The 25,858-nt window shown below is 51.1% G+C and overlaps 2 protein-coding genes across 3 annotated transcripts in view; both read right to left on the reverse strand.

Moving 5' to 3' along the window:
* Slc25a48 (solute carrier family 25 member 48) overlaps nt 1-16,262 on the reverse strand; it is a 33,274-nt gene extending 17,012 nt beyond the window's left edge. Inside the window, exons 1-4 of one of the 2 annotated variants that reach the window (XM_041660096.1) lie at nt 16,072-16,262; nt 12,666-12,709; nt 10,751-10,822; nt 7,809-8,067 (exon numbers count right to left, since the gene is read on the reverse strand). In XM_041660096.1, the coding sequence (XP_041516030.1) occupies nt 7,809-8,067; nt 10,751-10,822; nt 12,666-12,709; nt 16,072-16,117 (421 nt within the window). In that variant the 5' untranslated portion in view covers nt 16,118-16,262. The remainder of the gene's footprint in view (nt 1-7,808; nt 8,068-10,750; nt 10,823-12,665; nt 12,710-16,071) is intronic. The other variant, XM_041660097.1, reaches the window with a different exon arrangement.
* A 7,015-nt stretch (nt 16,263-23,277) lies between these two features.
* On the reverse strand, nt 23,278-24,664 carry LOC121453227. The gene is made up of 2 exons (XM_041659751.1): nt 24,206-24,664; nt 23,278-23,499 (listed from the first exon to the last, which is right to left on the reverse strand). Exons 1-2 carry the CDS (start codon nt 24,662-24,664, stop codon nt 23,278-23,280), a joined length of 681 nt encoding a protein of 226 aa, XP_041515685.1.
* Nucleotides 24,665-25,858: the final 1,194 nt, after the last annotated feature.

The raw sequence follows: 25,858 nt of genomic DNA on the forward strand, positions 1-25,858 counted from the left end.
CAGAAGGCCCATGTTCCCTTAGTGCCAATTCAAGTGCTCTAGGCCAAGAAGGACAGGATGTTTGCAATAAGGGAACGGGCGCTACCTTGAGCCTCACTTGGCCTTGGGATGGGAAGTGTCCCATCCCTTGTATAGATCTATAGGCCCCTGACTCATCAGCTTAGCCACATCATGACTCCTTTGACAGAAGACTGCGGCTGGTTCTATGGCTAACTGATTCTAACTGGTTCTGAAAGCGTTGGTGTCCTGTTAGCTGGCCTCACCTCTGACAAGTGTCTCCCTCTGTAGGATGCTTTTTTGGTGTTGGGGGCAGGGAGTAGAGGTCTGGATTTGATACTTTCATTTTCTGAGTATGTTGTCTAATCCTTTGTGCTGGTGAGATTTTTACTTCATTGTTATTGTTTGTTTGCCAGATTGACATAGGTTGAGGACATCTGGGAAGAGGGTTTTACCAATTGAGAAAATGACTCCATCAGACTGCCCTGTAGGCAAGCCTGCGGGACATTTTCTTGATTGACAATTGATGTGGAAAGAACCTAACCCACTGTGAGTGGTGTCATACCTGGGCAGGAAGTTGTAAGTTGTATAAAAAGAAGCCAAGCTGAGCAAGCCATGGAGAGGGTGCTGGCTGATTTTACTAGAGTCATCTGTAAGGAGGAAACCTTAATTGAGAAAATGCTTCCATAAGATCTATCTATAAGGCATTTTCTTAATTAATTATTGATGGGGGAAGGCCAACCCATTATGGGTAAGGGCCATCTGGGCAGATGGTCCTGGGTTCTATAAGGAAGCAGGCTGAGGGAGCCATGGGAACAAGCCAGTAAGCAGCTCCCTTCCGTGACCTCTGCAGCAGCTCCTGCCTCCAGGTTCCAGCCCCTTAAGTTCTTCTTCTGGCTCCCACCAATGATGGACTATGATCTGTAAGTGTGAGCCAAATAAACCCTTTCCTCCCCAACTTGCTCTGGTCACGGTGTTTCGTCACAGCCACAGAGACCCTAATAAGACTAAGAGCGAGCTGGTAAGCCGTGTTCTTCCACCATCCTTCATTTCCTACACACGGGTCCCCACTCTGAGGTCCCCACCCTTCATGATGGACTGCACAATATGAGACGAAATGAGCTTCTTCTCTAGAGCTGCTTTTTATCAGTGTCTTATCACAGCAACAGAAAGTGAACACTCTGGAAAAGTACACTTCCTCATGATAGGACTCTGACTCCGTGGCCTGTCTCCAAACAATTTCTGGGTCCCTGAGCAGGACCTCCACAGGCTCACACACTTGACATTCAACCAAGACTGACTCCCTAAATCATGGTCTCATCCACAGGTCTAAGGGAAGAGGCATCCAACAGCATGGTGGCATTCTCTGGGACAGACAAACCGGCTATGCCCACCTTGGATTGGGTTTGGGCATGAGCAGGCTGGCAGGCCCCTCAGGTCACATGCCCAGGAAGTTCTCACCTGGGATGTTATTTGTTGGCTATTATTTCCCAAGAGTCCATTAGTTTCCCCAGTACTTGGTGGCTCCAAAAGAGTCAGGTGCTTCCACAGAAAGAACTCGGCATTGTAAGTAGGCCAGGATGTGTGTTCCAGTTCAGTTACGATTTACTGTACAACCATGTACAAAGGCCTGAACCCCATGGGCCTTTGTTCCTCATCTATTAAGTAGGGCAGAGGTGAACAGTCAGTCCACTTCCTTGGCTTTGTGATTTAGACAATGATACAAACACACTGTGAACTGTGTGCTGTGAGAACGGACTTGGCTCAAGAGAAACAGTTTCCATTCCTGTGTGTGCTGCCCTATTCAGACAGGAGCCCGGATTCTGAAAGGATACACCTGTCTACCTTGTCACCTGTAGTCAAACCTGTGGGAGATCTGGGAACAAGAATGTTCAAGACTGAAATCAAGTCCAGAAATCAGGATAGCACTTGTTTTGTCCATTGAGTAAAAACAAAAACCAACACCATGGTGCCCCTCCAACGCATATAACTTTAACAAAGGTCTATTTTGTTTAGTGCATGGCTATATGCACAGTCTCTCTACAAACATCCTCCTTCCACTTTTAGGTTCCCTGAGCCCCAGCCCTCACTACCTTTTGGCATCTCAGAGCCTCCTGGAGAAGCATAGCCACGGTACAGAGTCCTGGAACCTCTCCCAGGTTTTGTCTCTTGTGTTCCCAGAGGGGCCCTGACTTTCCACATAGTTCCCTTAAATGGGAAATGAATTGAGCTAACATCAGTAATTCCTGCACTTAGGGAATCTTAGAAAATCTGTTGCTCCTCCCAACACGCCCGGAGAAGTATGCAGTGTGCAAGTGAGTATATGTGTGTCTATGAGACATGAACATGTCGTATGTGTGTATATGAGACATGCACATGTGGTACGTGTGTATATGAGACGTGCACATGTGGTATGTGTGTATATGAGACGTGCACATGTGGTACGTGTGTATATGAGATGTGTATATGTGGTATGTGTGTATATGAGACGTGCACATGTGGTACGTGTGTATATGAGACGTGCACATGTGGTACATGTGTATATGAGATGTGTATATGTGGTATGTGTGTATATGAGACGTGCACATGTGGTATGTGTGTATATGAGATGTGTATATGTGGTATGTGTGTATATGAGACGTGCACATGTGGTATGTGTGTATATGAGACGTGCACATGTGGTATGTGTGTATATGAGACGTGCACATGTGGTACGTGTGTATATGAGACGTGCACATGTGGTATGTGTGTATATGAGACGTGCACATGTGGTATGTGTGTATATGAGACGTGCACATGTGGTACGTGTGTATATGAGACGTGCACATGTGGTATGTGTGTATATGAGACGTGCACATGTGGTACGTGTGTATATGAGACGTGTATATGTGGTATGTGTGTATATGAGACGTGCACATGTGGTACGTGTGTATATGAGACGTGCACATGTGGTACGTGTGTATATGAGACGTGCACATGTGGTACGTGTGTATATGAGACGTGCACATGTGGTACGTGTGTATATGAGATGTGTATATGTGGTACGTGTGTATATGAGACGTGCACATGTGGTACGTGTGTATATGAGACGTGCACATGTGGTATGTGTGTATATGAGACGTGCACATGTGGTACGTGTGTATATGAGACATGCACATGTGGTATGTGTGTATATGAGACGTGCACATGTGGTACGTGTGTATATGAGACGTGCACATGTGGTATATGTGTGTATATGAGATGTGTATATGTGGTACGTGTGTATATGAGATGTGTATATGTGGTATGTGTGTATATGAGACGTGCACATGTGGTATGTGTGTATATGAGACGTGAATATGTGGTACGTGTGTATATGAGACGTGCACATGTGGTACGTGTGTATATGAGACGTGCACATGTGGTATATGTGTGTATATGAGATGTGTATATGTGGTACGTGTGTATATGAGATGTGTATATGTGGTATGTGTGTATATGAGACGTGCACATGTGGTATGTGTGTATATGAGACGTGCATATGTGGTATGCATTCAGATAGATGAGAGCATCACTGGCTGTCTGTCTCTAAGATACAGCTGGATGGGACAACAGGAAAATCGCTGGCCTCAACATCTAGCTCCCATTTCCAGTCAGGCCCAATAGGGTGCCCAGGTCAGCTCATTCCCGCCAGTCATAATGCTGAAGGGGAAGCATATTTCTTCCCTGGGGGGCACATCTGAAAGACTACATGCATACCAATGGGCGGGAGCCCCAGGAGACTAGTCCTGGTGAGCCGGAATAGTTTGGAGGTGTGTTAAATGCTGTGTGGCATGTAATGGCCCTGGGTGCTGCCTGGAAGGGAATTCTCTTTCCACTTCTGCAGCTGCCGATGCAAATGACAACAGCCCTCTGCACAGCAATTTCACAATGCGTACCAAGAATCTTAAAAATGGCCACACCCTTGCACCCACGCGTGAACCAGAGAGCCCACGCACTGAGGGAAATAACCCTAATGAAGGCAATTCTTTCTAAACAAGTTGGCCAATGACTTCACTGTTTTCGGGTGAAGACAAACTGCAAACAGGATAAATGGCCACCAGCGGGGACAGTTCTAAGTAGTAGAGTTACCAGCCACAAAGGGGACAAGGACACTGTGCTAAAAGCTCCGTGGACATCCATTCTGTCCTCGCTGTGCGGGGACACATCTGAGGCTCCGTGGCACCAAGTGAGTCATCCTAACTTTCTCAGGTACTGGCAGCCTAACTCCAGAAGTGGAATTCTTACCATAGGATACTGGCCCTGTCTGTGTGCATGCGTGACTTTGTGCATGTGTGTGCATGCGTGTGTACATGTGCAATGTGTGTTTGAGGGAACAGTGCACACCTATTTTAAGAACCGCACCTATTTTAAATAAATGAATATGCTATTTGAACGACAGAGAAAATGTGTCTGCTTTCGTGGGGGAGAACCAGAAGATGTAAAACTGTCTGGGTGAATTCTCTTAAAATTCTTAGCCTACGTAAGATTAGCAAAGGCCAACACCTTAGTGAGTCAGCAGAGTGTGTCTCCTGGAGGGGTCATTCAGGGTGGCAGGGCAGGTTCGGTGTTCTGGTCAGTTTTCAGCCATGGGACACCACTCATACACATTCAGGAGGAAGTCGCTGGCTCTCCCCAAAAGATGAGCTGGGCCACCTCACTGTGACCTCCAAATCTGTCACATTTACTAAAGTAGGGAACACGGTCATCTGGTAGTTAGCTCCAAATGCCAGGCCGCCTCTCACATCACGCCATCACTGCCCTGGAAGTGAACTGGCAAATCTGAATTAAAACCACAAACCAAGGGAGATCTCCCCAGTGGTGCCCACAAGTCCTGTAAATGCTCAGGTCAGAAAAACCATCGTTCACGAGGGCTGGACCTGCAGCCAAGACTGTCATCCTGCAATCCTCTCTGGCCCCAAACAAGTCAGGCCACAGGGTGGTCTCTCCGTATGTTCTTGGAACGGAAGTACCTGGCATTTTCCAACTGCAGTATTTAAAGTACAGCTTTCTGTCTTGTCCTCAAATAATCAGAGGCTCCAAACATGTCAGGCCACATGATAGCAGCCATGAGGGAACAGAGTAACAGCTGTCCCCTTGGAAGGACACTACGGAGGTTGCCACAGCCCCTGCTGCTCCTGCTGCATTCAGATACCGGTGCTGCCCCATCTGCCTGGGTTGTAGCTTTTCAAGAGCAGAGGGAGGCATGCAGTAACATATGCCTCAGGTTCGTGTTTTATTCAAAAGAGGAATGCTGAAATATGGAAGGAAGGCCGTGTCTCAACAAGATGGGAGAGGAAGGACTTTCTAGGCCCTCTGCTCCCTGTGTTACTGAGGGAGGACTTCCTAGGGCCTCTGCTCCCTGTGTTACCGAGGGAGGACTTCCTAGGCCCTCTGCTCCCTGTGTTACCGAGGGAGGACTTCCTAGGGCCTCTGCTCCCTGTGTTACCGAGGGAGGACTTCCTAGGGCCTCTGCTCCCTGTGTTACCGAGGGAGGACTTCCTAGGGCCTCTGCTCCCTGTGTTAGTGAGGGAGGACTTCCTAGGGCCTCTCCTCCCTGTGTTACTGAGGAGGACTTCCTAGAACTTCTGCTCCCTGTGTTACTGAGGGAGGACTTCCTAGGGCCTCTGTTCCCTGTGTTACCCCTTCTAAACTGCCTGAAATTTCTCTTTCTAGCCCGAGAGTTCACAAGAAGCAAATTAATGAAAACCACATCCTTCCTCATTTTCTAGAGAGAGTCCTATCTGGTGATGCTCTGCCTCCCACAACCCTTCTTCAGAGTTCCTCTGACATTTGTGGTCACCTGAGGCCTTGTCCCAAGCAGCCATGATGAGAGGTGAAGAGAAGCATGGCCAAGTGCACAGCCTGACTTAGTGACTCGGAGCCCCTTTCAGAGTCCAGGAACTGGGAACTGGGCCATCTTGAGCAATATTTTGGAGACATAAAATTTGTTCAAAGTCTTAGGTGGCCAGAAGTTATAAAATCACTATAGCCTTAGCTTCTATAAGCCAGAAGCGCACCCATGAGCTCAGAGTGAGACCTGTGCTATTATCTCGCTATACCTCCAGTAGGATAAGACCCCAGGCTACGAGGCCTGTCTGCTTCCCTGGCAGGTACCCAGAAGTCAGGGCATTGTGATGATCAGACAAGCAGGATTCCTGCCATGGAGTCTAATGTATCACAGGGCTCTGTGCTATGTGGCCCCCATGACTGTGACCCACTGAACCCAACTCAGTGGACTCGTGGGCATTGCTGAGGTGGCTCCTACCTCCACTCACTCAGGTAAGCTGTCTTTGTCTTCTCTGTCATCTGAGACCTGGACATAGGCTCTGAGGACTACAGCTGTGTCAACCCTCCTCTTTGGGCTCCCTGAGGTCTTGTCTCTTGCATGCTCAGAAGGACAGACAGACACATATTCCTTTTCTGTTGCTGCCTTGAGGGGTTTATGACGGCGGGTTTTCCCCAGGACCCCAGAGAACTGCCATATGAGGCCAGAGCCAGGGGCTCACACAGGCATAGTCAGGGAAGGCCAGAGCTGGGCGCTCGCACAGGTGTGGTCAGGGAAGGCCAGAGCCGGGTGCTCACACAGGCATAGTCAGGGAAGGCCAGAGCTGGGTAATCATACAGGTGTGGTCAGGGAAGGCCAGAGCTGGGTGATCACACAGGTGTGGTCAGGGAAGGCCAGCCCTCCTGTTATGCCTCTCCTGGAGCTGGGAACTCATGGTCTCTGTGTTTCCACTGGTCAAAGGAATTACCTAGGAGGTGGTATGCTAGAAAGATCTGAACTTCCTAGGTGGGTGGATCCTGACCCAGGCGGACCTCAGGCTCTCACACTCCAGGTGAAGCAGGCCTAGTGTCCTGCTCCAATATTTTCAAGCCTCCTTATCCCCTGTTCTCAACTCTACTCCCAGCCCCCCAGATCTAGCCTGGCTGAGAGTCTGTATTCTCCCCACAGGACATCCAGTTTCTGTCAAGCTCTTAGATGGAGGCATCTGGAGATGAGGTGAACGGGTCCTGTTCCAGGGTCCTCGGGATAGAGTCCTGAGTGCGTGATGCAACACATACATAGATCTCCTCTGTGCCGACACTGACTTTATGTATTGGAGAGACACATCCTCAGGGCAGCTGGGCCACAGGCTCTCCCTGTGCCCTGGGGGAGCATCAGCCTCACGCTCACAGGGCTTCAGGCCTGCACTAGACCCTCCCTGGTCAGAGAGCTATGGACCGGGGCCAGGATGCTCCTGAATAAGCTGTGGGTCCCCCATGTGTCACACAGCCAAACCCCAGCCTCGCTGAGCAGAGCAGACACACAGCCACAGCCGAAAGGGGCTTAGCATATCCATAATATGACAGAAAAGACCAGGGATCCAGCCCCTCCAGCCTACAGAAATGGAAACAGGTAGGGAGAGAGCAACACCTTGTCTTACAAGATGGTAAAAATTAGCGGAAGAACCAAGAACAAAACTCTGAGGCATTGAAATACACCTGTGCCCAACTCCACCAAAACGGACACACAGTGCTTGCCCCGCCCCCTTATCTCCTCTGGCACTGAACTCCACCAAAGAGGACACACAGCGTATACCCCTTCCTTTCTTCTTCCTCTGTTGAAGCCTCTTTTAAGAGCAGCATGGAAAACTCTCAAGAGAAAATGAGAGACGGCGCTTATAGTGAACAGGAAGGGGATAGCCTTGATCACTAACAAGGCTATGAACAATGGCACCCCAGATCCAGCCAAGAGCAGAAAGGTCTCACACAGGTCCTCAACACTGTATTTTCCCCCATTGGCCTCTTACCTTCCCGAAAAGGCTGTGTTTGCATCTGCAGTCGGATCTTGATGAGTTCCGCAGGCCCGCCCAGTCCGACGGAGACCATCCCAGCCACCATGCTTGCCAGGAGTAGGTCAGACAGGCTTCGGCCAGGGCCAGCCTCAGGCTCCCCATAGCGGTGCCGCCTGAGGAACCGTTCTGTATTACTGAAGACCCCAAACACCACCGAGTTGTAGACAGCAATGCTGGCCACGGGGAAAGACATGCCCTTGAAGAAGCCAAACACCTGTGCAAGGGGACCAGAGGGAGGAAGTGTGAGGCCAAACCACGCCCCAGGGTCTCTGTCTACATACCAGGTGTGGGACTCCCTGATGTTCTCGGCCTCCCTCCTGGGAGCTTCAGGTAATGCATGCATCCAGAATCAATAATCCACTGTATCAGAGAAGAGCCCTCCAAAGGGTCTAGATGACATGGAAAAGACAGAGGAGGAGGAAGGCCACATGCCACCCAGGTGGTCACTCTAGACCTAAAGATGAGCCTTTGCACAATGCAATCTTGGTGTCATATAGATGTTAATGTTAAGATCGTGTGTATGTGTGTGTGTGTGTGTGTGTGTGTGTGTGTGTGTATGTTCCAAATGGCTGGAAAAAATCAGGCTGTGTCTGCAGAATATCTAAGGGGTTCTAAGAAGTAGTGGGGGATAATTTAGTACTAATACACTTCTTCACTTGCCACTCAAGCAAAGCTCTCTCTCTCTCTCTCTCTCTCTCTCTCTCTCTCTCTCTCTTTCTTTCTCCCATTACTTTCTGTGTGCCAAGCCCTAGGAGGCACCAATAACAAAACAGTCTTCACCATATCAAGCTCATGGTCTGGGAGTAAGGCAGATGAGGGTGGGGCTGGAGAGCACAGAAAAAATGACGGGCAATACAGTACAACTCACTAAGTCTGTGTAAGTCTGTAATGAGGGGCTAACAAAGGGATCTCCCAAGGGTGCTAGGGATAGCCTGTAGGTCCCCCTCCACACACAGACACATAAATACATATACATACAAACATACATATGAACGTGATGTGGGATGTCCTTCTGTATATGTGTTGCTTTATTGGCTGATAAATAAAGCTGCTTTGGTCTATGGCAGAGCAGAATAAAGCCAGGTGAGAAATCTGAACAGAGATGGAGAGAGAGAAAGAGAGAGAGAGAGAGAGAGAGACAGAGAGAGACAGAGAGAGAGAGACAGAGAGAGAGAGAGAGAGAGAGAGAGAGAGAGAGAGAGAGAAGGCAGAGCCAGGGAGATGCCATGTTGCTGCCAAAGGAGACAGATGCCAGAACCTTACCGGTAGGCCACAGACTTGTGATACACTGATTAATAGAAATGGGTTAATATAACATGCAAGAGTTAACTTAATAAGAGGCCAAGCAGTGTTGTAATTCATGTAGTTCCTGTGTGATTGTTCAGGTCTGGGCAGCTGGGAATAGAAGAGCAGTCTCCGCTGACATGCATGCACACATATGCACACACAAGGCAGTAGAGGGAGGTGGAGGAAGCTGAAAAGCAATGTTTCCTGCTGGGGGCAGGGTGTCTTCTGTGTCTGTGGTCAATAAAACCACAGCGGCTCAAAGGAAAACTGGAAAATTCCACAACCGTTGGAGAGTTGAAACGGCGCACATGTGCCAAAGATGGCAAAGCTCTAGGAGGCATCTCATAAACTGACCCTGGGCAAAGCTGTGCCACAGGCTGGAGATCCTGGTGGGCACCCCATATATGTGTGTGCATGTGCACGTGCGCACACGCACACACACACACACACACACACACACACACACGAACATGCCTAAGTCTTGTTTCAGGCTCTTCTCCATAAACACTGCCTCAGAAACACCACCTAAAGTCCCCACCCACCAGAATGCTGGCAGTGGAACGCAGGCTGGCAAGAGCCACAGGGACTATGAGCCAAAAAAAGACCCAGTGGCTATCTTTCAGGAGACTGGGGCATCATGCCCATTGACTTGGAACACCAAGTCTGAGCTTGGCAGTACTCACCCTGACCTCAGTGGCCAATCAAGAGAGAGAAAACAATACTGGCAGTCAAGGTGATTGTTGACAAGCTTGGTACCTGCAGGAGGCCATGAAACCCTGGGGCATTCGTTACGATGGAGCCCGTGGCATCAACAGTCACAACTGGGTACATTTCCAGGACTCAGAGAAAAGCCGCAGAGCCCCAGAAACTGCATTCGGCTGTTTCTTTCAACTAGGTCACTTCAGCCTCAATTTAATTTTTTTATTTTAGATTCTCAAAAGGGCAGTGTTAGGAAGCAACCCACTCTTTTGTTTGTTTTGCTTTTTCGAGACAGGGTTTCTCTGTGTAGCTTTGGAGCCTCTCCTGGAACTCGCTCTGTAGACCAGGCTGGCCTAGAACTCACAGAGATCTGCCTGTCTCTGCCTGGGATTAAAGGCGTGCACCACCACTGCCCAGCTTCAACCCACTCATTCTTAAAAAGGGAGTTTGTGTTACAAGATATCACTCCATTTCCTATTTGAAAATCAGTGCCTCAGTCACGTGGGTAGGTTCTGCACCCACATAAAGGAAACTCCACTGTGACTCAGTTTACCCAGCAATCACTGTTTTGTGAAACTAACAGTGGTCCTTGTTGGCGCAGGAACTTTCCATGCTGTGGTTCTAAAGTCCCCAGAGATTTCCAGAGAGTTCATACAAAACCAGTTTCTCCCCAGCAATGTACTAGGTGTCCAACGGTAAGCAGAGGTAAGGTAGCGTTTGCCATGTGGCAATGAGAAAAACAGGTGATAAGCAGGAACAAGCTCCCTCATGCCTATTGTGCCAGTGTAGGAGTGTGGCCTGGGCCCCAGTCCATGAGATACCGTGGCAGGCGCCCTCTACCCACCCCAGGGCCTGGGCCCCAGTCCGTGAGGGACCCTGGCAGGACCCTCCACCCACTACAGGGCACTTACACGCTCCTTCTCGTACACCATGCGGATGCAACTGAATGTGTTCCCATAGCCAACACCAGCTTGCAGGCGAGTCTGTGGAGGAAGCAGAGGGCAAAGAGACACTGACATAGGTCACAAGCCTCCAAAGATACCCAAAGAGATCGGCTCTGTCCCCAGTGACCCAGCCAGGAAGAAGGACCAGGCTCAGTCCTGGCCAGCCTGGTGCCCGATGATCTTCAGGGACATTTGCTCTGCTATCCATCAAACCCAGCTCCACACAGCAAAGGGCCACTTTGAGCCAGAGAACAAACGAGACCAGTTGGCTGTGCAGTGATGATGGCTGCCTCTTAAGTGCACAAAGGCCAGACCTTGGCTTTATCTACCTATGCTGCCCATCACCCCACCCTTCAGCACATCTTTGGGGACACCTGATCATTTTTCCATCTTTCTGTCCGCCCCTTTCTCACCTGGACAAGGCCTTGGCCCTAGTGTGGCCTTCTCACTTCTAGGCCTTCTCTACACCACAGCCAGGCTGGTTTTTCTCAAAATAATTGTGATCACATCACCCGCTTTAAAACTCTCCAGGGCCCCTATCAAATGCCACCTATGCCCAGGACACTTTGGAGGTGGAGACTGGCCTTCCTGTTACCCTCCACACCATTTCTTCTCCTGGCATCCTCCCTTCCATGCCAACCACATATACATTTCCTGCCTCCAACCTTCGCTCTGCTGCCCCCTGGAATTCCCTTCCATCCCCATCCTCCCGTTGAGCTTACACACAAAGCAGGGTTCACGTTAGATTAAGACACACACAAGCTTATGTACGCATTAGATTCCCCGACAGACAGGGCCACCCATCTCCCTCTATGTAGCCCTTGCCTTGGGAACAGGCTTAGTATAGTAACAACTCTGCACTGACTTAAGAGGTTACATAGGAAAGCATCCTCTAAGAAGTCTGGGTAACCAGGGGCAGGAGGCGAGAGGCACAGAGCATCTGCGGAAGCCCATACAACTGTTCAGAAGAGCACCTGCCCTGGCCTCGGAGGGTTCCACTTCTTTATAGATGTGTGGCCTGAATTTCTCCCTAAGAGGGTTTCTTAGTCCCCATGTCCTGCGCTGCCTGTTGGGAGAAGCTGTGAGACCCCAGAGTGGCCCTGTCCCCTGCAGCACCTAGTGGACAGCAAGGGGGCAGGCCATCCAAGTGACCGTCTCCGAGCCGGCATCCTCTGCAGGCGCAATCTTCCACGATAAGCAAGGGTATCTTTTAGTAATATAGTTTTTAAAGACAATTCTAAGTGTGCAACTAATATGGGAATACATCTTCTCAATAAAAGCTTCACTATAAGGCCAGAGTCTCCTCCTTCAACCCTATCTCACTCACTTTCCTCTGAGGAGCAGCCGTGGCAAATAGCATGACCAGGAATTTGACTGACATCCATCTACATTCATAAGCATATATGATACAGGTGATTGATGGGAAATGCTATCAATTTGTTCATAAGCGTTAGGTTTATAATTAGGGAGATGAATTAATTGCCTTACCCAGTCTCACACTTCAAACTCAGACCGCATCTCACATCTGAAACCCTTCCTGACTGTCCAATCCCCAGGCACTTGGAGGAGGACATTCATCAGTCCCCAGGCACTTGGAGGAGGACAAGCATCAGTCCCCAGGCACTTGGAGGAGGACAAGCATCAGTCCCCAGGTACTTGGAGGCGGACAATCATCAGTGTCCTGTCTCCTTCCTCACCAACTCACAAAATCCTGCAGGCAGACAGGAGTCAGTGACAAGCCTCCTGACATCACATTCCCCTGGGCCAGCAGAAGGCCTGCCCTGGGCTGGAGAGTCTTCAGAGATCAGAGAGAGGCATGGCTCCAAGGGCCGACCTACTTCAGGTACCTCCCCAAGGGGTCATGAAAACACAGCTACTGTACCTTGACTGTGTCCAGAGGGTAGCCCACAATGACACTGGCTGCACCTGTAGGTCAAAGAACAGCACCTGGTCACCCAAACCCTGGACTCGTGGGTGTCCCTGCCATCCCCTAGAGGAGGCTGGAGAGCAGAGGCATGTCAGTCAGCGGTTACTAGAGGGGCGTCCAGTAGGGGCGTCCAGTGCGCGAGGCCTGATCGAGTACCAAGGAAGCCGGAGAGTAGACTCAGCTGGGACCTTATTATTTAAAGTTCTCCAAAACTAGAATTACGGCTCAGAGTCAACTAAATATCCATGTGCCAAAGAATGAACTTAGACTCTGCCTCACTTTTATCCAAAATAGAGCAAAAGGTTAAAAAAGTAAAAGACACAAATATGTGGAAATATTTTGTAACCTGGGTTTTGTAACATTTGTAGTTACAGTAAAGCACAAACAATGAAAGAAAAAGAGTCCGTAAACTAGACATCACTATAGATACTAGCATTAAAGTGAAGACAGTGGCTTAAAACTGGGAGATACTGTTTACAAACCACTTAAATCTGTTAAGGGTCTCAAGTCCAGAATACACACAGAGCTCTTACACCTAAAACATTGTTTAAATGGCCAAAATTAACATCTCTGAAGAAAATATGCCAATGGCCAACATGAACATACATACTCAACATTGTTGGTCACTAGGGAAATGTAAACCAAAGCAATGAAATTTCCCTCTACTTCCACTAGATAGACTGCATTTTTTAAAGGAAAATAAATTATAAAGTGTTGACAAAAATACAAAGAAATTGAATATTTTTTTAAAGACAGGGTTTCTCTGTGGAGCCCTAGCTGTCCTGGAACTCACTCTGTAGACCAGGCTGGCCTTGAACTCACAGAGATGAATTTGCCTCTGCCTCCTGGATGCTGGGATTAAAGGTGTGCGCCACCACTGCCTGGCTAAGAAATTGGATCTCACATGTATATGTATGTGCACCACATGCGTGTGGTGCCTGCCCACAGAGGCTAGAAGGGGACTCTGAGTCCCTGAAATTACATATGTAGATAGATGTTTATGAGTATATGAATGCCTGAAACTACACTGGGAGAGCAGGGCAGACTCTCAACTCCTGAGTGCTCTCCAGCCCTGAGAACTCTTGTATGTTTTGGATGGGAATAGGAATCAGTGCCATCGCTGTATAAACTGGTTATTCCTCAAAAAAGTTAAACCCAGAATTACTACATGACTCATCCTATCCCCAATATCCCATCCTAGATATTTCCCTAAGAACTGAAAGCAAGAACTCAAACAAGAATAAGCACAGCCATGGTCACCATGGCATTCCTCGCAGGGGACAAATTCAAGTGACATACAGCGAATAAATATAGCATTTATAGGTAACAATGAACCGTTACCTAGCTGTGATTAGTTCTGTGTAGCCATTTCCTCCTTATGGAAACATCCCATCCTGGAAGAAGAATCCTTAAGACTTGGGAAGGAAAACTCACAAGTCTCAGAACTTCCTGAAACTCATAAGATTTACAAGGTCCTCTTCCCAAAGTTATATACACAGTAAGGGCTGCTGGAAGGAGGAGACTCTGTCCAGCTGAAATGAGACCAGATGTGCAGCGACTTTTAGGAACTGTCAGTCATGCAGGGGTGGGTTCTTCAGGGCTGCAGCCCTCCTTGAGTCAGTCACCCATGCTCCCATAACTAACCCCTTGCCTATACTCTAGTAAACTCTAGTAAACTCACAGACTCGTTCAATGAGACTTTGATAGAATCATTTCTTTGGTCTGTCATCAGTGCTCTATCTGGGGTGAATAGCCACTTGTTCATATCTCCCCAGATAAAGACACAAAACAGATAGGAATGGAGTACAGACCCTGTTACAGTGTGGGTGACCCCTAAAAAGAAACCTTGTTATGCTAAGCAAGAGAAGTCAGACACAAGAGGCAAATGTGCTGGCAACTTTATCATGGAGAATAGGCAAAGCCCCTAGGTTCCAGGGGAAGGGAATTAGGAGTGACAATTGAATGAGTAAGGAGAAGGCAGGGAAGGGAGGGGAGAAAAGGAGGAAGAGGAAAGAGAAAGAACAGAAATGCCTGGCTACTCACATATTTGTATCAGGCTGTCTCAAAGTCACCTAAATAAAGAAGCCTTTGTGGTCCCTAGCAACTGGCATTCACACAGGGCTGCTTTCCCAGGGAGAATCCTTCCACCACACTGATAAAAAAGGCAACATCTCTGCCAGCAGAGGTGGTTTAACAAGTCAGGCCACAGGGACGCTGGTTGCTGGGTCTAGAACCTCCTGTCTTCTTCACCCTCCACCTTCCCTTGAACTGAATAGCATGGAGTTGAACAGCAGGCAAAACCTCGCTCTGCTGGTCCAGCTTTGAGACAGGAGCTCCAATGCCCAGGTGCCAATATCTTCCCCAGGGTGGGGCAGGCATCCTCAGGTCCGGAGCAGCAGTTCAGAGCCAAGTGCCCCTCCCCCTGCTCACACTCAGCCTACATATCTGAAAGCAGGGGTGCAAAATAAAGAATAAAGAAAAAGTAGGGTGCTAGAGCAGTAGTTTCCAGAGCTGGGAAAGTCTGTAGGGCTTCAGACAAATGTGGAGGGCATTGTGGTGAGTTTGTTGCACATGTCAATGAGGAAGACAACTTAAAGCGTTTGACAGGGACCTCAGCACACAGCAAGCAGTGGGTGGGCTTTACTCAGAGACTGTCTGTCATTATGTTAACTATATGGTAAAATGTAGTGACAGCCAAGCAGAGGGACCAAAGGGTTCAGAAGAACAGGAGAGGAGGGCACTGAAGAAACCAGGGCTGATAAGTGCCAGCAGCTGGACCAGAGGGATCCTTCTCAGTTGTCCTGGGCAAATGCCCCCACAGAGCTCCACTCCCTGCCCCACGGGCTCCACTCCCTCCAGGGGCAACGCCTTTGAGACCAACCTGATCTTAAAGTCCAGGTTCTTGGCCGCCCTGACACCGGGATTTAGGAGCCAAGCCAAGTGCCAACCTAAGCACAAGTTTCTTGGAGACGCGTCCCCAAACCCAGGTGTGCTCCTGCTCCAGGTCACTGAAGGGTGTGCACACACTCGGGTGGCTTCATTGGTTGTCTGCCCTGACCAGCGGTTTAATCATTATGGGATCCAAGTTCCTCGGAACCTGACGTTGAGGCAAACCAGAAGCTCAAAGAAATCACTGTGAATCTTAAGAGCTCGGCTTCAGAAGTTAAGGACAGGACCAGCCAAGCGGACTGGGCTAGGGACGCCAGGTGCTGCAGGCATCGCTCACTCTGCTCACTCTGCTCCTGATGAAACCAGGCAATGCGGAGCTGCAAAGCGCACCAAGAACACCAGGTGCAAACAGCTGGCACTGGGCCTCTGTAATGCGGGAGAGGGAGAGGGGGAGTCTGGCAAGCACACTCACCTCCGATCCAGCCCGCTGCAAAGTCTTCCAACTGGAAGTTGCCCATGACCAAAGTGACTTGTGCCTCTCCCTCCTCTCCCTCAGGCAGCCAGAGCAACGTCCCTCAGTGTGTGTCGGGCATGGCCCAGGTCTCGAGAGCCAGCGCAGGCGAGGCGACTTGATCACCCGGCAGGTTCTTCTGAAATTCAGTGTTCCAGCCACCCGCGCTGGGGCAGTCAGCGAATGAGGGCTAGTGACTGACAACCCGCCCCCAGAGGATCTTAAAGGCACAGCACTCACTAGGTGTGATCCAAGAGGCTGCCCCAGTCACCTGAGGAATTCCCTTAGTACTTACTTCTGGCCACCACCCTCCCTCGCACTTCCCAATAACTGCAGCCTTGGGGCCTTCCAGGTGAAAGTGGCAGCCAGAGGAGCTAGCCCATTTAGGGCACATTTGCAAAGTTGTTCAGAAGAAGGAGGTGGAGGGGGCGGTTTATAAACACCAAAGACTGCCTGCAATAGGACTCAGCTGGCAATAAATAAATGAAGGTTTGGGGAGATGGGTTAGTGGGAAAGAGCACTTGCTGTCCAAGTATGAGGACGTGAATTTGGGTTCCCAGGACCCACATAAATGCCTGGCATGGTTAAGTGCCTGGCCCATCAGAGGTGGGGGCAGGGGTCAAAGTGACAGAAGGATTGCTGGGGCTTGCTTGACAGCCAGCCCAGTAGAAGGCAGAGTAGGACACTTTGGGTCCTCTTCTCATCCAACCACACATATGTATATGCATGAACTCATGTGCACACACATACCCATGCACACGCATGCATGCACACAAACTGTAATTGAACAGCATTCTTAGTGCTTCGATGGGCTTTTGAAAGCAAGATGGAATACGTACAATTTTCCAAGCCAGTTCTAGAGTTAAGAGACTCTCTCTCTCCTTCTCCAGGTCACACAGCATCCACATGCCCTGGGTTGAGAGTTCCATCTATCAATGAGTAATTGAATAAGGTATGGGAGGCACTTCACCCAGAAACCAGCTTCAAGCCAGCTCTGGATGAAGCCACTATCCTGCACTTAACAGAAGCACCCTCCCTGAGGTCTTGGCTTACTCCTTTCAGCAAGTCTGTGGAGCCCACTTCACAGTTCAGGAAAGCCATTGTGTTTAGAGTATAAAATGTGTAGGCATCTCATACAGAAGTGGTAAACCTTCAGAAAGTGGCCAGAGGAGGGGAGGAACATGGCCAGATCCTGGTTGGAGAACAGATTCCAAATTATTCCCCCAACCCTGGCTTCCACAAGGAAAAGCCCGAGAAAACCCTACCCAGCAGGCAAAGTCCTGCTATCTCCTCTGATGTGGGCACACAGCCTGCTCCTGCACACAGGTCTTCCCTGAGTGGGCACCCCTGTATGGACACAAGAGCCTCCTCACAGACTGAACTGAAGCAAGGGAAACTCTACTGTAGGCTGTAGATGCTCGCTGATGCATCCTCAGCCTTTGTATTGGTAGAAGCCAGTGTTCTCACCTCAGTCCAGATGTTTTACTGACAGCCCAAGGGGTGTAAGCCAGATGCAGACATGGACGATAAGAAGATGGTTATAGGAGCAGACAATTTTGGATTTCCATCTGCAACATCCCATCTCTTTACATTCACAACACTTTGTCAGGAGCTTGGCAGAACCTTCTGTGTGAGTGAGGTTTTCTCAGAGGCCACCATACCACAGCTTGGCTCACCCTGGTCAGCCTTCAGACCAGCGAGGACAAGGCTGGCAACTCCCTCCAGAACCTGTCTGGAGCTAAGGAGATATAACTAGGGAGCATTTCACCCTACTAAGCAGCTGCCAGAACCCAAGCCACGGATACCCCCATTCTACTCGGCCAGAATTCTAGGCAGACATGGCTGTACTTTGGGGAAGCCCATAGGCCCAAGTCCTGTTTCTCAGCTTGGCAGGAACACTTCTCACCCACCTCAAGGAACACCCCTCCCCCTGTATTTATGATACTGTGGTTACATACACGGCTGTTACTGCCTCAGCCAGAGGATGTTGTGGGCTTAGCACGTACTGCCCCATCCTCCTGGGGGCAGAAGTTTTGATGCACACATGCATGTGGCAGAGTGATTCTACCAAACACTAACCCAGGAGGTGCCATGAGGGGTTTGTGTATGGTGTGGTGGGTGGTGCATAGGATGCTAGCCCTATGCTATGACTGTATCTGTGTGTGTGACTTAGGATGCTAGCCCTATGCTATGACTGTATCTGTGTGTGTGACCAGGATTGCAGTCAGTGGAACCTTGATTATCTGGGTAAGCCTCATTCAACCAGCTTAAACGACCTAAAAGCAAACCATGTGATGTCCTGAAAGAAGTCAGCTCTTGCCGGCTGGTTTCAGTCTTCTGGTCCATCCAACACATGGGACTGGCTCAGGTCAACTCTGACGTTACACACAGAGGCTTTGGCTTCTCAGGTAGAGCCCTGATGGGTCCTCCCTATCTATCACTGTGTGCATCTTCAAATACAGCACTGAGGTGCTGAGCAAGCAAACAAGACCCTATCCCACAGCTACAGGGTGGTGGCAGAATTCTAGGGACAATCTACAGATGCCAACTGCCTTTTCTGACATCTCCCTTCAACACCCCTTCCCCTGCCCCTCTGCCCTCACATCTAGCCCCGCCCCCAGCCCGAGATGGCATTGTCCTGTGCTGGCTTGACAGTGTGGTTCCAATCAGCTGAGGCCCTTCCTCTAGCCGTGTCCTCTCAGAGACCTGTGTTCAAAGCACCTAATGGTCCAAAGTCTCTCTCAGGTATATCTGGGGGGTGTGGTGGTAGTGGGGAGTTACACCAGGTGCTGCCGCAACCTACACTGCCCCAGCCCAAAGGTAAAGGGGGGGTCCTCTTTAGCTCAAATTGCTCTGTAGGCAGACCACACACCCAGCCAGCCTCACGCTACAGTCCAGGGACATCCAGGCTAGCTACATGGGGGCATCTTTGTTCCATTCGGAATGTCCTGCCTTCTCCTGCCTCTAAGGAAGGTGACCCTGTGTCCACCCATGTCCAGCTAGCTTCCAGCAGGGGTGCAGCCCTGGTTCCCAACCTCAGGACTCGGCTGACAGGAGTGATGAGTGTGGCCTAAAGGAAGTCCCTCTGCTTAGCCTGCTTTTGTCCCACTGGCACTTTGGGGTCAATGTGTAGAGCAATTGGTCAGGCTTCCTTCTCCCGAGGCAAGTGTTTGACCACTGACACCTGCTGCAGGGCCTGCTGAGGAGCGAGGCTCGTGGTCGGTAGCTCTTCCGGTAGCCCTGTCTTCTTCCTCTGTGAGGTGAGCACAGACTCCAATTTTTAACTCCAGAGCCAAGGCCACCCCTCTGGGAGAAGAATGTAGAATGAAGCAGGAAGCACACACTGGCAAGGGGGCTTGCAAAGCCCTATGGGGCGGGGGTGAAAGGTCACGGCCTGTGGCTGAGCTTACTTCATAGGTTCATGGTGGCTCACTCAGCCTTGAGGCTACAGCACTAGTCCCTGAACTGTGCCCCACTCTGCCTGTGATCTGGGCCTGCGACCATTTAGGAAATGAAAGGTCCCCGAAGAGTAGTCAGCAGTGCTGGCAGACAGGATGGCCTCCATGGCCCAGGGTACCGCAGCTTGATTGCCAACAAGCCTGAGAGGAATGGAAGCCCTCCCATTCCCAATCACACACTGTGACTCTAACCCTGAAACACACGGGCACGGAGAACCCTACACTGAGTGGCAGCATGGAGCAGGCCCTGAGCCCTGGGGTGTGGGACCCAGCAGAACACTGGCTCCAGGAACAGAACCTAAACTGTCACCCTCCCTGGATTTCCCTCTTGGGGGCAGTACTATCTCCCCACTTACAGTCTCCTACCTGACTCCAGGCTTCACTACTGAGCACAGAACTTCTGCTCTACTTAACACCTCTGCCTGGGAGACTCCCATCTCAACTCAGCACGTCCACGAGAATGCTGACCCCCAGTGCTGCTCCTTCCGCACCCCTCCACGTAGGAAACTGCACCTCCACTGAGCTGCCACACACGCCTGGGTATGAGCCGCACTCCTCTCCTCCCAGGCCTCACTCCTGTAACCAGGAACTCCTGGTGCTCTCCCTTCTCAATGATTCTAGCGTCCACTGCCCTCTGGCAGCTCCTGCCTATGCCATCACTGCCTCAGCCTGGTAGACATAGGTCCTCTGACCTGGTCCTGGGCTCCCTCTCCAAATGTTGCCACATCAGGCTTCTGAAGCCTGGCCTCTGCTCTGGCCACCTCTCTGCAGGGCCCTCCATGACTCTGGGTGGCCTTGCCTGCACATTCTAGTTGCCCGTTTAGGCCTGTGAAGGCCTGCAAAGCAAGGTCCGGTGGCATTTCCACTCCTTACACCTACCACCTCAGCTCTGTCCAGCTGGCGTCCAGCCAGGCAGTGTGGCCTTCACACCCCACATTCCTTCCGTGTGTGGGACTGGATGTGCTGGTCCCTGGTAGGGTTGCCCTCCCCCTGCTCTCTAGCCCGCTCCTTTGTGATTCTGTTTGGCTGCCACGTTCCCTGCCAGTCCTCTGCTGAAGTGCACACCTCCGCATTCCACCTCGACTGTCTGGGCTGGACATGTCCACCTGCCTCCCTGTCCACTATGACTTTAGTCTGTCTGTCCATCAGACGGGGCGCCTTTGAGAACAGGTACTACCTTGTCCCCTGAGCCTGTGTATAGGCCTGGTGTTCAGCCAGCACTCGGGCACCTTAAATGGAGAGGCCATGGGGCAATGCCTAAAGGGCTGACCACCTGATGCCTGCAGGAGGAGGAGTTGGATCGTGGCAGAGCTGAGGGGCAGCTACCTCATAGCCAGTGGCAGTAGCGACACCTCTCCATGGGCCTTACCAGAACCCCACGGAATTCTGGCTTCTTTCAGGGCTTCCAAAGCATCGGCTGCTTTTCTGCCTCCAGGCCTTTTTATTGACCGCTAGGACCCCATCCCCACCAAGAACAGAAAGATGATAATGACCGAACTCCACACGCTGATTTTGGAGGTGCTGAGTGAGCCTATCATCAGGAACAGGTCTTCCTCCTCATTGGCAGTTCTCTGGGGTCTGTCCAGAGAATTCTCAGTCCATCGCGGAGCTGAGGAACTGCATGTGATCGTGGAGTGAAGGTAGATTGGGCATTTGAGGTCGAGGTTTCCTGGGTTCTGCACCAGGCTTGAGGCTGCTGCTGCTGGCTGGCTCACTCTTTATAAGACAGGGACAGTGCCCTCCTAGGTGGTGTCCAAAGAATTTTATTATTTAGACCACGGAGACACCGTGTCTTGACAAGATGTGCCAGGAGAGGGCACTGCTGCGCAACGTAGGAGCTTCCAGGTGGAAAAGAGCAACGTAGTTGCCAGAATAGAGCCAGACTCTCTATAAAGAGAGAGGTCCAGAAAGACACCTGAGGGTGCCAGGGAGACCGCAGAGAGAGATGTTTGGGGGTTCCAGGGAGGCCGCAGAGAGGGATGTCTGGGGGTGCCAGGGAGGTCACAGAAAGGGATGTCTGGGGGTGCCAGGGAGGCCGCTGAGAGCCCTTGTCACCTCCTTCTACTCTCTTCTTCCACGGGTACCCTTCAATGTCAGATCTCCCCTGTGCTACACAGACCACCCTGACCGTGGAACCTCTATGCAGTCAGATTGTTCTTTGGGCCACCAGCTCACAAATGACAATGCCAAGGCTCATTATGAAAGCTTGGCCTTAGCTTAGTCTTGTTTCTAACCAGCTCTTATAACTTAGGTTAACCCACGTCTGTCCATCTCTGTTCTGGCATGCGCCACCCATCCTGCCTCCTCCATGTCTCCGTGCATATCTTCTGCCTCTGGATTATCTGCTCCTACTCCTCTCTCAACCCAGAAGTCCTGCCTATTCCTCCTGCCTAACTCTCGGCCGTTCAGCTCTCTATGAAACCAATCACAGCAATATATCACAGCGGACAAATGTCCTCTGCTCGCCACTAATACGAGCCTCCTTGTGTCCATCAGCTGAGGAAAAAATTGGAGGAGAGTCGGGCAGTCCTCAGCCCTCAAGACCCGGTATGGAAGGAAGTACAGGAGCTCCAGGGTATAGCAGAGTTCTCTCTCTAGGAGTCCTTAGGGTGGGAACGGGCAGGCGGACAGTGAGTGGGTCCTAAGGGTGGGAATGGGGGGCGGAAAGGAAGTGGGTCTTTAGGGTAGGAATGGGAGGCGGAGAGGAAGTGGGTCCTTAGGGCAGGAATGGGCAGGCAGAGAGTGAGTGGGTCCTGAGGGTGGGAATGGGGGGCGGAGAGGAAGTGGGTCACATTAGAGCTTTGCTGGATCTCCTGGCTGTGCAGTCAGGTTCCAGCTTGGCTCCCCCGCAGCAATCCCTCCATCCCTGCAGCCCCAGCCATGGACCTCTGCTAAAGTTAGTTCTCAGAACCAGAAGCCTATCTGCCGCCCCACCGAGCCGGTGTCTTCACCTGCAGAATGGGATTACCTCTGAGAATCCAGCGAGGGGTTAGCTCATAATGAGTGCTCAGTGGAGGGAGGTTGGCAGCCTTGTTCTGAAGCACCACACTGAGGTAGTAAGGCACCCATGCCAACAGGATTTATTTACAAAGCCAGCTTTGGGAGTGTGTTCCTCCAAGTTGTCCAGGAGGCCCCTGCTCCCTGTGTTCAGGCTTGCGACAAGCTACAGAAGGAAAGATGCGGTTCAAATGGGGGACTCAGGAGGAAGCCCTCTGCAGCCATTTTGGTGATACCCACCCCCACACCTCATCAGGCAGATTTCCCACCTAGGAGAATGAAGTAGGAGAGATGGGGTAAGATGGTTGATTTCTGGGGGCAGCCCCAGGTGGCACTGGGTGGCACAGGCCTCTCCCTTCTGCTGCAATGAGAAAGGCAAGCCCAGACCCGTGGAGGGAGACACCAGAGTGGAAGATCAGGTCATCGGGCACTCAAAAGGTATGTGCGGAGAAGGGTGGGTTCTTCCTGTGGACCTCTGTGGCAAAAAGAGAGGATTCCCCACTCACTGGTGATCTCATAGTAGAAAACCTCTTCCCACCTCAGGAGCAGGAACAGTATAGGTCTGAGGGCTGGGCACCAGGCCACCTCTGGTCCCGGGGCAAACGGACTGATCTGTGGGGTCCTCCTCTCCAGTTCTTTTTGTCCCTCATTCCCAGAAGTCCCTGCTGCTTTTACCACGGCACCTCCACAGGCTGGCAGCCCCAGGTTGGAGTCACTCCCTTGAGCCCCCTAGCATTGGGGAAGAAGGCTCCGGGCTGGTGCGAAGGTTTTCTTCAGGGCTTCTGTAATATGGTACAAATCCTGAATCACCGAGAGCGTGGTCCCCAGAGAGAGGCAGATCTTGGTTGCCGTCACACACGAACCCTCCCAGGAAGTGGCAGCAGGCTGGTAAGGGTGAAAACCCAGAGAGGAGGTCTGGCCCTGCCAAGGCAGACTGGATGAGGAAGAGCAAGGAGTCAGCCAGATTCAGGCCCAAATGCCAAGATGTACACTGGCCCTATAACTCTACAGGGCAATCGTGGAGGGTGGTAGGACCCAGGCCAGTTCTGCAGAGTGGAGAACCCTTGGTGATGTTGAGGGATCCCCACGGGAAAGTTTGACACTGAACTTTGAACTCACTATCTACCCTACTTTCTCTGTAGTCCTAGATCCCATGCCAAGCTATGTGGTTTCCAGTAGGGCTGCCCATGAAATTAGAGGATACAGATCTGGACCAGAAAGGCTTGGCACCTGCTACCCGGGTGACTGAGGTCATGTTACTTTGATTTTTGAAGAGATGCTGTCCCACTCATAAACAGCCATTGGTATGGGGTCATCAGGACTGAGTGAGACAGCACACATCCAGTATCTGGGTGTCTAACCAATTTCAAGAAGTAACTAGGCGTTTCTATGGGCCCAACCCTGGTTTCAGGCCTCTCTTTGAATTATTGTATGTAATTCAATATCTCCAGAGTCACTTCCCTGCAAGGGAGGAGCTAAAGTATAGTGGGGCAGCCTCTCCTAGCCTCTGTGCCCATACTAACGTGCCATCAGGGACCTGGCCAAGGGTTCACTGGGGCATGGGCCAGGGACAGATGTATGGAGCATTCCAGAGGTTTGGTGTTGCCTGCCCTTCTCTATAGCCTCTTCACACTCATCACAGGGCGTCCATCCCTGGCTGTCACCTTGCAGCAGCCATCCTGTGCTGTGGGGAAAAGTTCTCTGGTGCCCAGACACCAGCAGCCTTGAGGGGTGATGCTGGGGAGATGCTCTTCCGGAGAGCGGTAGTACGGGAAGAAGCCATTGGGTGGCGCCGACTCCCTGAGGAACAGACCCTCTCTGGGGCTCCAGCCATCTTTGTGTCCAGCACAAACTTCACACTGCTGGGCCAGTTCCTCCACGTCCAGGGACTGCTCATGAGTGTGAAAGAAAGGCAGGAACTCTGAGCCCACCTCCGAGAAGCTGCAAGACCCAAGAGGCTCCTGGTCCTGTGAATTGGTGACTTGCGATTGCTGGGATAGGTGACCTGGGTCCACCCCCGACAAGAGACTCAGAGAGATCAGGGCACTGGACTCAGCCTCATGGCTCTTCTGAGTTGTCTGAGAAGAGAGGGTATCCATTGGTCACTGCTGCCTGCCTTGTCCCTAGTCCTGTCTTCATCTGGGGGGCACATAGGGCCCATGACCGATCAGGGTTCCCCTCTGGGAAAGTCCAGTAGTGCTCCTAACCGTGCCCTCAGAAAACCCTGCGCTCTGCGACCTCACCTCACTTCTCACCCTACTGACTCTGCCCAGTGTACCCTGCTCCTCACACTCCCACCATCCCCCCAGGCCCTCAGTCACACTGCACTTGACCCTGCCCGAGCACGTGGGGCCCTCACCTCAGAGGAGTCTTCCCAGCTCCCAGACTCCCCCATAGTGACTGTTACCACTTCTCTCTCACAGAAATGCTTTTTCTTCTGTTCTGCACCTAAGGTGGTCACGCCCCCGACACTCAACAGACACTTTTCCAAGAAAACAACAAAACAAGGACTAGTTCCTTATCCTACCCTCCTGGTCTCAGACCCCTTAGCTCGGTTGGGTCCACACAGGCCTTCGTCTGGCCTTTGCTGGGCAGGTCCTGAGCACACACCAGTGTGCTCGCCTGAACAATCTCTTCCCTGGGTGATGGTTGCATATGGTGCCCGGTTAGGGCTGCTCCCCTTACCTCCATGGTTCAGTCACATCACCAAGTTGACTGACACCCCTCCCCACTGAGAACACTGACTGCCCCTCTGATGTACCCACCCTGCCCTGAAGCACTTTCCTGCACTGGTTTTTTTCTTTGTTTTGTTTTTGTTTGTTTGATTGTTGGCTATGTTGAATCCCATTAAATCATACATCTCATCAAGGCAAGGCCCATCTGTCTAGCTGGCCTCTGACTCCACGGGATTCAGAAAAGCCCTGGAGTGTGGTGGACAACGAAAGTGGAAGAAGGAAGGATAGGCATTATGGAAGGACATGGGGGCTAGAGAGATGGCTCAGAGGTTAAGAGCACAGCTGTTCTTCCAGAGTCCTAGCATGGCCTCGGTGACTCGCAACCACCTGTAGTCCATTTCTGATCTGACAGAATCCAATGCCCTCTTCTGGCCTCCACAATCCCCACGTGGGCATGCAAGTGGTGCAGAGACACCCATGTAGGCAAAACATGCACTCACATGACGGAGGGGGGAGAGGAAGGAGAGAGAAAGAATGAGATAATAAGAGAAAGAGAATGTCAAAAGAGCTTGCCTAGGATCTAGGTTCTTGCTGACTCGGGGTTGGTAGGGGACTCTT

The sequence above is a fragment of the Microtus oregoni genome, unplaced genomic scaffold, assembly GCF_018167655.1.
Source record: "Microtus oregoni isolate MIOR12 unplaced genomic scaffold, Mior012 000011F_ref0000422, whole genome shotgun sequence".
NCBI classification, from domain to species: domain Eukaryota; kingdom Metazoa; phylum Chordata; class Mammalia; order Rodentia; family Cricetidae; genus Microtus; species Microtus oregoni.

Bases quoted from the DNA above. Each gene is read 5' to 3' on its own strand.
- LOC121453227 (XM_041659751.1), bottom strand. From the start codon at position 24,664: ATGGATACCCTCTCTTCTCAGACAACTCAGAAGAGCCATGAGGCTGAG. The intron at 23,500-24,205 runs GTGATGAGTGTG...TTCCTCATCCAG, and splicing joins CAGCCAGGGATGGACGCCCT to TCTGCCTTGGCAGGGCCAGA.